Source organism: Phyllopteryx taeniolatus, chromosome 16 (genome assembly GCF_024500385.1).
Source record: "Phyllopteryx taeniolatus isolate TA_2022b chromosome 16, UOR_Ptae_1.2, whole genome shotgun sequence".
NCBI lineage: Eukaryota > Metazoa > Chordata > Actinopteri > Syngnathiformes > Syngnathidae > Phyllopteryx > Phyllopteryx taeniolatus.
This window is the reverse complement of record NC_084517.1, coordinates 17,587,474-17,600,362: the sequence shown is the minus strand read 5'-3', so window position 1 is coordinate 17,600,362 and position 12,889 is coordinate 17,587,474. Positions and strand designations below refer to the sequence as shown.

The 12,889-nt window shown below is 43.3% G+C and overlaps 1 protein-coding gene across 2 annotated transcripts; it reads left to right on the top strand.

Annotated features, from left to right (window-relative positions):
• The first annotated feature begins 326 nt into the window (after nucleotides 1-326).
• Nucleotides 327-11,862, top strand: gpr146 (G protein-coupled receptor 146). Of its 2 annotated transcripts, none has more exons than XM_061750393.1 (2): nucleotides 327-629; nucleotides 7,333-11,862. In XM_061750393.1, exon 2 carries the CDS (start codon nucleotides 7,362-7,364, stop codon nucleotides 8,361-8,363), a length of 1,002 nt encoding a protein of 333 aa, XP_061606377.1. In that variant the 5' UTR covers nucleotides 327-629; nucleotides 7,333-7,361; the 3' UTR covers nucleotides 8,364-11,862. The 2 variants fall into 2 exon arrangements, with proteins under 2 accessions (XP_061606377.1, XP_061606379.1); XM_061750395.1 differs by lacking the exon at nucleotides 327-629 and adding an exon at nucleotides 1,724-2,935.
• Nucleotides 11,863-12,889: the final 1,027 nt, after the last annotated feature.

The window sequence follows — 12,889 nt, the reverse complement described above, 5'->3', positions numbered from 1 at the left end:
TGGAACGAGTAATTCATTTCAATGGTGAAAACATATTGATATAGGAGCAATTGGAGTTACGAGCTCGGAACGAAAGGTTCGGCTGTACTTGTATTGTTCTAAACAAGGTCCCGTTGAGACGTGAAAACATGAAAGTGTTCTTTTCCATTGTTCTAAACCAGGTTCCCGTTGAGTGGTGAAAACATAAAAATGTGTACACTCGTCTGCCGTTCCACTTCGGGCTCCTCACGACGCCCCGCCCCCCTTGGAAAAAACCGTCCAATCAGAGCGAACAACGTCTTCCCGGGGCTGGTGACCGGAGATGAGTGGAGGCGGAGAGGCAGTGGGGGAGGGTCACGTGTGTACACATTGTATAGCGCTCGTAGCCTCTCCATTGGACTGACCGCCCCCTTTTTTCAGGACAAACCTCGTTCGAAAAGTTGATAGTCGAGGGCTACGAATGGAGTAAAACGGTGTTTTTTATTTATTTATTTATTTTTTCGTTCCTTTTATAAAGGCTTTAGCAGGACGTTTTTCGGGACGTTTCTCCTCCATATGAAGCGATTGAGAAATGCCTTGTGAAATGTTACATCCTGACCCGATGCCTCCGTAAGTTGCTCCGAACGCGAGCCAAGTCTCAAACGTCTCTGGTGAGTCTTATTTCTCCCACTTTTTGGATGTATTTGTTTGCCTCCATATGTTTCAGACGCGAGGAGTAGATGTAGAGAAGGGCTCGAAATGCTGACTAAACCGTGATAGCGAGTCGCAGTTTGTTCTGTGGTGTCAAGTGCGATGGAGGTCACCACAATGTCCTGTTTGTTTTCGTCCTGTGGACATAATACCGTCAAAGATAACATAAGTACGTTTACATTATTTGAACGACAACGACGTTTATAAGCTCTGTGAGCAAGTTTGAAGTTTGGATAATGTTTGTGAAGCTAGCTTACAAGTGCTGTCGACAATGACATACTGACACAATCACACCTAATATATAACGTAATGTTTTTTTAAATTATTATTTTGCTTTTTTTTCATTTACGGAGCATTTGGGCTGTGAAATAAAAGTTCGAAAGTAATACCAAAATAATTGTAAATGCTGTTTTGTTTTTTAAAGTAACTTAATTACTAACTAGATAAATACATTTCTGCATGCACTCACTGGTCACAAGATCCAACATTACATCAAATTTTGCCTTTTAAAAAGGTAATAATGGTTGACAACGCTGTCAGAAAGTTCTTGATTTAATTATGTATTCACCATACCAGAGTTGTTTCAAATACATGTATTTTGATTACCTATTGAAATCCCCAAACTTAAGATCAAAACCAAATTGGCTGTTTTCTACAAGTTTGTTGTAGTCAATGTAGTCGATTTATATCTATTGTGTTCTTTATGATTCATTTATATACAATATATGTTAATGGTAGGGCAACACATCATGTATTTTAGTGGTTCTGGTTGGTACTTGAGCTCCCAAACCCTGACACAGGGGCTCAAAATATTAGAAACTGCTCTACAAAAATATGTAGCCATCTTTGCAATACGGCAATCCCTCGTTTATCATGGGGGTCAGGTTCCTGGAATAGGTGAAATCCGCAAAGTAGCGACCACAAATTTATTTATACATATTTTATAGCTGAGTGAACCTCCCCAGACTTCTTATTGTCAAACTATGCCTAACACAAATTATTTTTTTTTTAAAGTCCATATATCAGTGGTAGAAATGTAGTAATAGTTTAAAAAAAAAAAAAAAAAGACTGCCTTTGAGAGTGAAAGCTGCAGTTTGACCAAATACTTGTGCTGTAATCTTCCCGCTCGGCACATTAAACACTGCCTGAGATTTAGCATCCCTCCAACGCCTGCCTGTCTGTCCGTTCTTGGCCGCACTTGTTGTCGACAACTTCATCCACGTGACCAACGGCGACATGGGGCGTGCGGGGGGCCGTAGCTTAAGTGCGCTTAAGCCTGCTTTGTGCTGACCGCTGAACTCTGACTCCAGTTGACGGCCGTGACAGTTCCAACACCGTAGGAGAGAAGTCACTTGAAAGCTGTCGGGCAAACATGACCGCTGATTGCTGTGATGAGATGATTACGATTTGTGATAATTATCACGCTTGCGTGGTAGTCAAATCGAAATGTTCTACATTAACAGCCGATCTGCAAGTACAAGGTGTTCTAATTGTCCTTGGTCAATTAAATGGGGACCTTTGTTTTTGAGTGTGGTGATTCAGTGGTCCTTGTCTTTATCGTTATTTATCAAATTATCTGAAAATGACCAATCTAAGGTGTTCGGCATCCATTTTAACTTCGGTTTCAGGGTCCACTCACACTTGAACTCAAAGTGGTAAAATACAACAACAGCGTTTCATAGAGTAAAAAGGAAACTTTTGAAAAACAGGTCTCATTGGGAAGTTTTCCAAAATGTCTGCTTTATCGTTCCCATCTAAACAAAAGTGGAACAGTAAGTACAGGCTACACAGGGGATCTTCATGTTACGACGGCATACTGTTCGTTCAACGGTGACGGAACACAAATTTGTACAGTCGGAACATGCCGTATCACTAACCTATGCTAACGATGCAGAAAAGTCATCCATCCATTTTCCGAGCCGCTTCTCCTCACGGGTCGCGGGCGTGCTGGAGGCTATCCCAGCTATCATCGGGCAGGAGGCGGGGTACACCCTGAACTGGTTGCCAGCCAATCGCAGGGCACATACAAACAAACAACATTCACACTCACATTCACACCTACGTGCAATTTAGAGTCCCCAATTAATGCATGTTTTTTTGGATGTGGGAGGAAACCGGAGTGCCCGGAGAAAACCCACGCAGGCACGGGGAGAACATGCAAACTCCACACAGGCGGGACCGGGAACCGAACCCCGCTCCTCAGAACTGTGAGGCTGATGCTCCAACCAGTCGGTCACCGTGCCGCCACAGAAAAGTCATGATTAAAGTAAATATATCTGAACAATCCTTCTGGGCAAGACAAAATAGTTAGTGGGATTCTGATTGTAACACCTCGAAACGGTTTCAATGTCGGGACTGTGTTAAACCGAGGAAATGGCTAAAACCGCCGCTCAGAAATAGAAGCTGTACTTCCTGAGAAGTGACTAATTTTTTTATCAGAAACACGCAGTATTTAGAGGCCTCATTATTACACTTCCAAGAATTATTAGCGAGTCAGGTAATGGGTCTGTGGAGCTTTGAGGACTTTTTAAAAACTTGATGAGGTGATACTTTAATGGTCTTTCAGGGGTAGGTTTGAGGTTGTAATGTGGTTATTTAGCGGTAAATTATACACCAAGATGAGCGCTCGATGTCGCCGAACCTCACTCGACTCCTGGCACCACTGCCCAGCCACAACATTTGAGAATGTGAGTCACCCGTTTTTTTTGTGTTTGTTTTGTTTTTTGCGTAGTAGCCCTGCCCCACTGTGTGCAGTCAATCATGTGACATAATGCAGTCATTTCTCTGAAGGCTCTGTAAATTCCAGTAAGAATGTACTGTAAGACGAGGGGCGTGGGGCCCGGAGTGTCACACACAGTTAAACACACGGAGCACATGGGGGTCACTCTTACGACATCATTTTTGGTGGGGCCCTCGCCATCTGGGAAATACAACTTGTATTTTATTCCGCCTTTCCTGTTGCAAAGTCGTGCAAAAGGTTCAGACTGGGTTGGTGTGCAGTCACATGCAAGGAGAACTCCATTGCAAGATTTCTTCCTCGTGTTGTTATTGCCAAGGAGCGAGAATGAAATATGCTTTTATGTCAGTCACGATGGAAAGCTGTCAGTGCTCGGAGGTGTGGTCTGCAGCAGAAGTGCAAGATTGAAGGAGCAGAGGACCTACAGAGCACATACTGCTTTTGTAAAACATTAGTCCTTTATTACCACAGACTATTCACAGTACATGCAGGAGAACATTTTAAATTCTCAGAAAGTGAACTGATGGGGCCATTACGCCACAGTGACAATATGTATCATCAGTTCTAAATGGGAAAGGGAATTCAAAGAGGTTTTTCTGATTGATGATCGACAATATTAACTATCAATTGTGGAGCCTATTACAGTTTTAGGTGACAAATGAAAGCACTCTCGTTGAGGGTGTTATTGGACAGAGCCGATAATGAAGATGTAGCGATGGTGCCATAACGCATCCAAAATGTGAGGAAATCCGAAAAAAGAGTAGTAGAAGAAGAAATACAGCAGGCGTTTCTTAATTGGCTATCATTCGATTTCATGTCACAGTTACGGAGTCCGTGGATTTGCCCAACTCGGTGTTGACCAGCAAAAGGATTTGCCGTTGTGAATATCAAACAGGTTTAACATTTATGACTGCCAGACCGACCATTTTCCGAGCAGTTCTGGGAGGAAATAACACTTACAGTACACAACCGGATAATCAATCAGGATAATCTTTTCGGGATGTCCAACAAGATACTAGTGTTTCATGTAGCAATACTAAAAAAGTACCACGATACCTCACCGTCAAAAACGGTACGATCCTATGTCTTTTTAGTACTGGTATTTTTATGCGTAGCTTTGTGCAGTTTGACAGATAGCAAACAATTCTCCAATTAAGAGGCGTATGTGCTTGCTTCAAGTTGTTTGTGTCACTCCCAGTTGTAGTTTATTGTAAAGCTGACACAAAAAAACAAACAACAAAAGTCCGCTAGCTTAATTTAAATGCCATAGACAGGTTAACTAAAATTAGCATAGATGTTACGTTAATTATAAACCGCAAGCAACACAAACGGAGCTGGCCCAAAGGAGCTGCCCCAAATGTTATAATTCTCTTCGAGTATGATAACTATTAATGAGGACACGGGGAAACAATGGTAATGCGTCGGTGAGTTCTGTCTGACAGGGACAAGTGAATAAACACAGGGTTTAATGTTGTTTCATTCTTCCTTTCAATTCCCCCCCCCCCCCATTTAATTTTTTACAATTTCCCCTTTTGTCATCTGATTGTGTTAAAGGAGCCTACTTCCCCATAGTGAGTGGCTTAAATGAAATCAAAACCATACCCATGCGTCCTAATCAACTTTACTTTTTATATATTACACAACCCAGTTTGAGTTTAAGAAGCCTTCAGGGAGAGGACTGTTAGCAGGCTAAATGCTATGTGAGCTCTCAGCAAGGAAAGTGCTTGTAAATGATTCACTCGGTTGTGTTTGCACGTGGGCTGAACGGCGCTGCTGTGGGTGAAAACAGCCTTTTGTCGAGAGTAACTGGAGACACTCTTCCTGCTGACCCTGTTTCCAGTCCAACTACTTTGACTCCCAGTCTCAGCCACAGCCTCATTATAGCCAGCTGGAGTAGTACGGAGACGGACTGACGTCTCTGCCTCTTGTAGGCCAAAACAGACCCTCGGTAGTGGCTCTTACGTAAGTAAAGGAAGCAGAATGCTTCCCCTTTTTACTGGAAATGCGAGTCATCCTTTTGAAAACAAAGCGGCCTTCCTGTGAATGTTTTGCTTCCGGGTTTATTTACTCATCATCATGGAAAGAAATCTTTCTAAGGACACCAAATCTGCAAACGACCAAATGAAGCCCTGTGAAAATAAACAAGAGTGAGTGCTTTCGACAACTCTGGCTTGATCCCCGATGCTCTAGGTCATTTCCCTTGACCTCGCCTTGAACTCGCAGATGCTCGGAGTGGCTTCTTCACCGTAGCCTGCTTCACATTTCGCTCTTTAAAAATCTCGTCGTCACCATGTGTCAAGAAGAAGATTTAAAGCACTTCACGCTAAGTTGCCAAAAATTCCTCAAATATATCAACGCTTGTTGTCAATGCAGGATTCCTCTCAGTCTTTGCTCACACATACAAGACTGAAATTACAATGATACCTTGACTTACAAGTCCACCAACTGCTAACTGGCTAGCCCGGTAGAAAGCTTCGGATGTACCCGCGCTTTATTTTTTTAAAGCCACACCCTTAAAGGCACACATCCAACACAAAATACTAGCTTATCTACAGTAATTACTTTATAAAACTAGTTTATTTCCTTATATTCACTTACATTACATTCATTCATTCACTTTAGAGCAAAAAGTCGTAATTGTGTCACTTACATACATACAGTGTAAATCCAGCCTTATGGGTAAGGTGTATAACAGGGGCAGACCTTTATTTGTAGAAATGTATTGTAATTGTTGCACAGAAGGGACAATTCGCTGTATCGAGCTCCACCCAAGCACTATTGTACTTCTTACCCTTACCACTGTGATAGGTTTGTCATCAGAACAGTTGTAGTACCAACAGCATAATGCACTGAACTCCTGCGAGCAGGACATAAATGCCATTGTCTTGGGCCATGTGGAAAGTAGCGGGCCTGCATGTGACAGACAGCGAGGTGGAAAAGAAGCTCGCAGAGGCGTCAAACAATTTTGTTTTGTGTGGAGCCACCAGAACAAGGCCTTCTTCATTTACTGCGGCTCGCTGGTGTGAAACCGACAGACACGCTGAGATGTTCATATTCAGCCAGTCAGAGGCAGTCGAGTGGAATTAACAGTGTTACTCCAGGTTTGACAGCAGTTTGTGCGTGTGTGTTTGGCGCTCGCTACAATTTACGGTATGCGTGTTGCACTTTTAATGCCTCAATGCTAAATGTACTCTGTCCTCGGAGTAACCTGAATTTGTACGAAACGTGCCATAGTCTAGTCATAATTCCAGTAAATATTTATTTGACTGATACTTCTAGACCGTAAATATAAAACAATCAAATGAAAAACAGTAAGTTCGGCAGTAACTGAGTGTGCCGCCTTGTGCCACGGCTGTGCCACCTTCCTTTGGTGCCTTCTTTCAGCTAGCTAATTGTGCCCTTGACTTTTACTTAACAAAAACGATGCGTATGCGACCATGACACTCTCAATCACTTTCTACCAACAAAGCGCTACCTTTAATTCCACCCCGAATACAGAGATCTCCAAACAACGAATGTGTCATACTTCCTAGACATCGGTAACCTCTCACTTCAATATTTATTAGCAAAATCCTTGAAAAACACTTGTTATGTTTCCATAACGGGATGAAAATGTTCCATACGAACGCTGATGATTTACATTTCATGAGGCCAATAGAAAACCAATTGACGTACCATTTTTGAAGTGCGGCCGCAGATATCGCACAAACCAGAAACCACCACTGCCTGTGCAAACTGGTTCAATGTGTGTCATTTGTAACTTTTTAACATCTTATTTTAGTATTCTCGTGAGCCTTATTGAAAATCTTTTTTTTTTCTTTGTTTCTTTCTTGCTGTAGTTACCAGGAGCGCCAACTACCGTATACAAAGTCCTCGTGTGTTTTAACATACTTAGCTAATAAACATGATTCTGATTCTGATTGCAGTCCACCCACGCCTGCTCTGGGGTCCAGCGATGTGGATCTGCTTGCTTTACAACGAGACGGAAACCAGCGTGGACTTCCGCCTGTGCCAGGACTTTGGCCTTATCCTGTCTGTGCTGTCGCTGGTCTACCTGCTGGTGTGCTTCCCGCTGGGCCTGTGTTCCAACGTGCTGCTGGTGGCCGTCAACCTCTCCAACAAGGTATCCATGACCATGCCCGACGTCTACTTCGTCAACATGGCCATCGCGGGCCTGGTGCTCAACGCGGTGGCGCCTGTGGAGCTGCTGAGCTCCACCTTCACCCGCTGGCACGCATGGGAGTACACCAACGAGGTGTACATCACGCTGCTCATCCTTTTCAACATCTCCTCGCTGGTCATCATGTACTCCACCACGCTGCTTAGTCTGGACTACTACATCGAGCGCGCCCTTCCACGCACCTACATGTCCAGCGTGTACAACACCAAGCATGTGTGCGGCTTCATCTGGGGCGGCGCCGTGCTCACCAGTTTTTCCTCGCTACTCTTCTACGTGTGCAACCACATCTCCACCAAAATGGTGGAGTGCTCCAAGATGCAGAACAAGGAGGCGGCCGACGCCATCATGATGTTCATCGGCTACGTGGTGCCTGCCGTGGCGGTCCTATACGCCTTTGCGCTCATTCTGCGCATCCGGAAGGAGTCCACGCCGTTGGACCAGGACTCGGCCCGCTTGGACCCATCTATCCACCGGTTGCTCCTGGCCTCCGTGTGCGTTCAGTTTGTGCTGTGGAGTCCGTACTACGTGACGCTGCTGGTGCACACGGTGGCCGGAGCGCCCGGGTACGTGGGCGGCTCGCGCTACCTGCCCATCTACTACTTCCTGCGCTGCATCTCCAAGCTGATGGCGTTCTCCAGCAGCTTCGCCATGCCGCTCATGTACCGCCAGATGAACAAGAACTTCTCCAACAAATTGCGGCGGTTGCTGGCCAGACTGCGTTGCCGGGACCAGTCGTGCCCCCACGAACGCTCCACAGTACAGCAAGTGGTCACGTGAAGCTTCCCCACAACATTTCCACCCCCCCAGCACTTATTTCAGCCCCCCTCACATCCCTCCAGAGCCAGTATCTCGCCGCCAGGCGCTAGCCGCCCCGGACTGCGTTAAAGCGCGACATAGCAAACTGTGGAATTTCCTGTCACCTTCCGGAGCGCAAACCGACGGATCCAAGAAACCACTAAGTGCTGCCATTTGTGTGTGTGTGCGTGTGTGTGTGTGTGTGTGTGTGTGCGTGCGTGCGCGTGTGTGTGTGTGTGACCAAGGGAAGCTCTCCACTAAGTCACTTTGGCTGCATCCTCAGCTCTTAGCGCCTCACCATTGCAGTGGCCTGACATCCTGGCAATGTGATGAACATGCGAATGTTCCTGTACATTCACTAAGCTATTCTATATGATGTATCTCCCCTAACTGATTAGCTTGGTGCACAACATATTGGACTATGAAATGAAGTCCATTGTGCGAGGGGGAACATTAGCTAGCTATGTTCATAAAGCACTATATGTATTACAAAAGATAAGCTGCTCGGCCTTGAAATTAATTTGACCATGAAGGTCTGTTCTTGGGTGCAACGTTTACTATGCTGCCAGAATTCCATTGTTTTCGAGCCAGAACACTGCCATTAAGTTTTGACATCGAAAATAAATGTTGGCATTGTCGAAAAAGATGTACGTGTAGGCCGCTCTCCTCCCTTCGTAAAGCCTTGAGACACGTTCACGCCCTCCTAGCTTCTCCCTTTCATGTCAAAATATTGCCATTAAGTTGGAAGTAAAAATGTATTCTGCAAACCAGGAAGTTGATGTTGGAAAAAATGACACTGAAGAAATGAAGATGGTCATGAAGGCAAAATCAGGGGGAAAGAAAGTCATTTTATGATTGTGTTTCGATGGAGTGGTTAGCACGTTAGCGTCACATTTCTGAGGCGCGGAGTTTGAATCTGGCCTCCGGCCGTCCTGTGTTTCATTTGCATGTTTACCCCATGTTGGCGTGGGTGTTTTCTGGGTACTCCTGCCTCCTCCCACATAAAAAAAAACCACTCATGCTAAGATTAATTGAAGACTAAATTGTCCATAGGTGTGAACATGAGTGTGAGTTCTTGTTTATCCGTATGTGCCCTGTGAATGGCCGGTGACCAGTCCGGACTGTAGTCAGCTGGAACAGGCTTCACCTCACTAGTAACCCTAATAAGGATAAGCACTATAGAAAATGGATGGATAATGTCAGTATTTCATCTTTAAGCTCAACCTTTTCAGCACCAATGCTTGTCTCAGTGATCTTTTTTTCTAAAATGGCCCAAATAGTTTTCAATGAATACCTAATGGCGGTGTTCCGGATCCATATGTTGTGAGCTAGAATTAGGTTTGGTATAAGGAGGTTACTCGGGTTACATTTTTAGAAATGCCTTCACGTCTAAATACAGAACCCGACACCCTGGTTGTTGTTCGAGTTTCAATCATAACCGCTTTACCTCATTAGCCAGCAAATCATCAAATCCAGACAAAGAATCTGGCTCCAGTGCAAGCGCCTCAGCATTTGTGCAGCTAGCATTTGCTACTGAGGCTGCTAATTAAGAAAGGCTTAGAGTTGCAAATTTTTTTTTAGTTGAGCACTTTTTAATTTTCCATCACTCGTACAGAAAAGCGGTGGCTCCTCCAAAGTCGAACACAACTTGACGTCCAAGTTTGAAAACTGTACAGACAAATGTTTTAAAGTTAAGAGTATGCAGTTTTCAAACTGCTCGCAATATTTGAATATGGCCTCACGTCTATCCCCGCCCCCTCACGCCTCCGCCCAAAGAAACACCCCCCAGCTCACTAATGCTTGTGGACGGCAGCTACATTGCAAACATGTCTTATTCGTGATTGAGTGTTGCCGAACACAAAATGTTACTGGTTTGATGTTGTATTTTTTTAAACGAACAAAAATATAAGAGGTGATCAACTTACCTGACGGCCCAGCGAGAATGGTGAAGTGAGGTTTTCCATGCCCAACTACGCAGCTGTCTGCATATAGGAGGACACCATCGTTATTTATGTTTTTGCCCTTCATTTGTCTCGAGAGCTGTCCATTTCCTTCTTTTTAACTTTTGTTGCTAAACGGAGCTAAATAATCTGACAAAGAAACCACTATAGTCTACTTTGCAAGAGTCTGTGCTGTGTCCCAGTGAGGCACCATGAGCGGTGGTGCGCATGAGTAAATGATTGACATCTGTTCAGTCACGGCTTTTATCACTACACTCTATTATCCATTCTCGTTGTGCCATTCCCGGTCATAAAATAATTCAAATATAATTAGAGGCATAAAATGGTCGCAGAGAGGGATGATTTTTCAAAAGATCATTTTAAATTATATTCTACTGTCATACAGTGTCACACTGTCAAATTATATTCTACTGTCATACAGTTTTAACATACATGACAAAAAGTGTTTTTGTTTTTTGTTTGTTTTGTTTTTAAACTGCAAACACTACCTTTAAGTAACATTTCAGAAACTGTCATACAAGTAAAAAGACTAATTGTTATGATACTAAAAGTACAATTTCTGGCCCTTTAAAGACTTGAGTTTTCCCCCTAAACAAAACAAAACATTTTTATCATTGCACTTTTCCTCTTTACCATCACTGGCACCCTTCTGTGTTTGTTTCATAAAAAGACACAAAAAAAGTCCAAAGAAGAGGCCAAAATACGCTTTTTGGGAGCGTTCAACTTTGGGAGGTTCCACTGTACGTCGTGAAAGGTTGTCACTTTTTTTTTTTTTTGCTTAGCTTTTATTCACGCTACCGCAGAGAGTACCGGGGCTTTTATCACAGGAGCATGGCGTCCATTTCAGAAAATCTTATGTACTCTTATGTGAAGCGAAGCCCCATATAAAACACACATATGTCTCATCAGTTAATCATTAGCTGCTCAAAGTCAACAGTGACAGATCTTACAGTACAGTATACTGTACCTGTTGACAGTGGGCCACTTTAGTTCAAAACGACTGCCCACCCCCCAAAATTGATGAAGTCAACTCAATTTCAAGCCCTTATAAACTGCTGTCTCTTTCAATGATTTGTCTCAAATGGAAAACGATCATTTTTGCCCATTTTTTTTTCTCACCGTGTTACCGCAGCGCCTCCTAGTGGAGAAACGTCCACCATCATTTGGAATTCTGGCTGCATTTGTGAAAGACTACCTTTTTCTTTTTTTTCTCTCCCCCCCCCCCCCCCCCACCTTTAAAAGCCTGACAAGATCTCAGCTATATTCGGATGCAATGTTCTTACTTTCAACGGCAAAATCTCATTGGGTCCAAATGAGTCCACTTATGCCCCCCCCGTGTGTACCGGTGAATATAATGCAAAATTAATGTGTATATATTGTAAGCAAGAGAGATACTGTGCTGTAGGGTGCTCTTTCAATACGTACAGTATTTTTGTTGTTGTTTTTCCAGAGATTTATCTAGATTCTCTAAGTAATCTACTGTCATCAGAGTCAAAGACTGAATAAACCATAAACTAACATTGAGCTGCCTGTTTCCTTGTGTATCTCATTCACTCCATCAAATACAGTTGCACAATAAAATCTATAGCGCCCACTTTTGATTGAGTCAATATTTAACAACGTGTTTATTATTGTGGTTTCTGCAGTGTTGAAAGCCACTAGATCATTATTAAAGTATTCAACATAACGACACGGTATTATTAAATTGGCGTGAGGGTCAAGCCTTGTGTCTAACCTGGTGGAGCTGTTGCTTAGCAACCGTACAGCCAGCCAAACTGAGATAATCCTTTTTATATTTGGACTGAGCACCCGTTGATATACCGGTCGACTGATTTGATCATAAACCTCTGTGTGTATGTCAGTTTTGATGATTATTTTACACTGATGTTATGTAACAATTTTAATCTATAACATGACATGTCGCAACACAACAGATGAGGGATAGTGTTTATCCACTTTTACACTTGTACATAGTCCCCCTTGAATTTACGCATTTACCTCTGCACAAATAAAGTGGTATAAAAGGTTTCCTCTCAAATTGTTCGGAAAGCATAAAAAGCTCTTATCAAGCATCAACCGGGGAAATAAGGTTACGCTGACATTGCATACTCCATTAAACTTGTTTTTTTTCTTGTTCTTCCCCTCACTGAGAAGCTTCTTGTGAGGCCGAAAGGTAGTAAAGGGTTTAGTCTCACACACATGCACACGCTCAAAAGAGCGTGGGACCACCTAGTTGGAACATTTGGCCCCTGGTTTTACATTTTGGTTGGCCATCTAGTTGAGTTCATGCTTGCAGCCCTTTTAAGTGTTTCAGTGGCCTTGGATTATTTTACAGGGAGGTCAAGAGTCACAGTCTTAAATTAACCTCAGAACAATGTAAGATCTTCAACAAAACTAGCGTATGTGTTTTCGTCAATAACAAAGGCGATTCGGTCTCCGACAAACCTAATGTATGTTTTTTTTTTCTCTCCAAAGACTAAATACTTAAATGAAACTAGAGCATGTTTTTGTAAAATAAATCACATCCTAAAAGGCAATTTAGTCTTT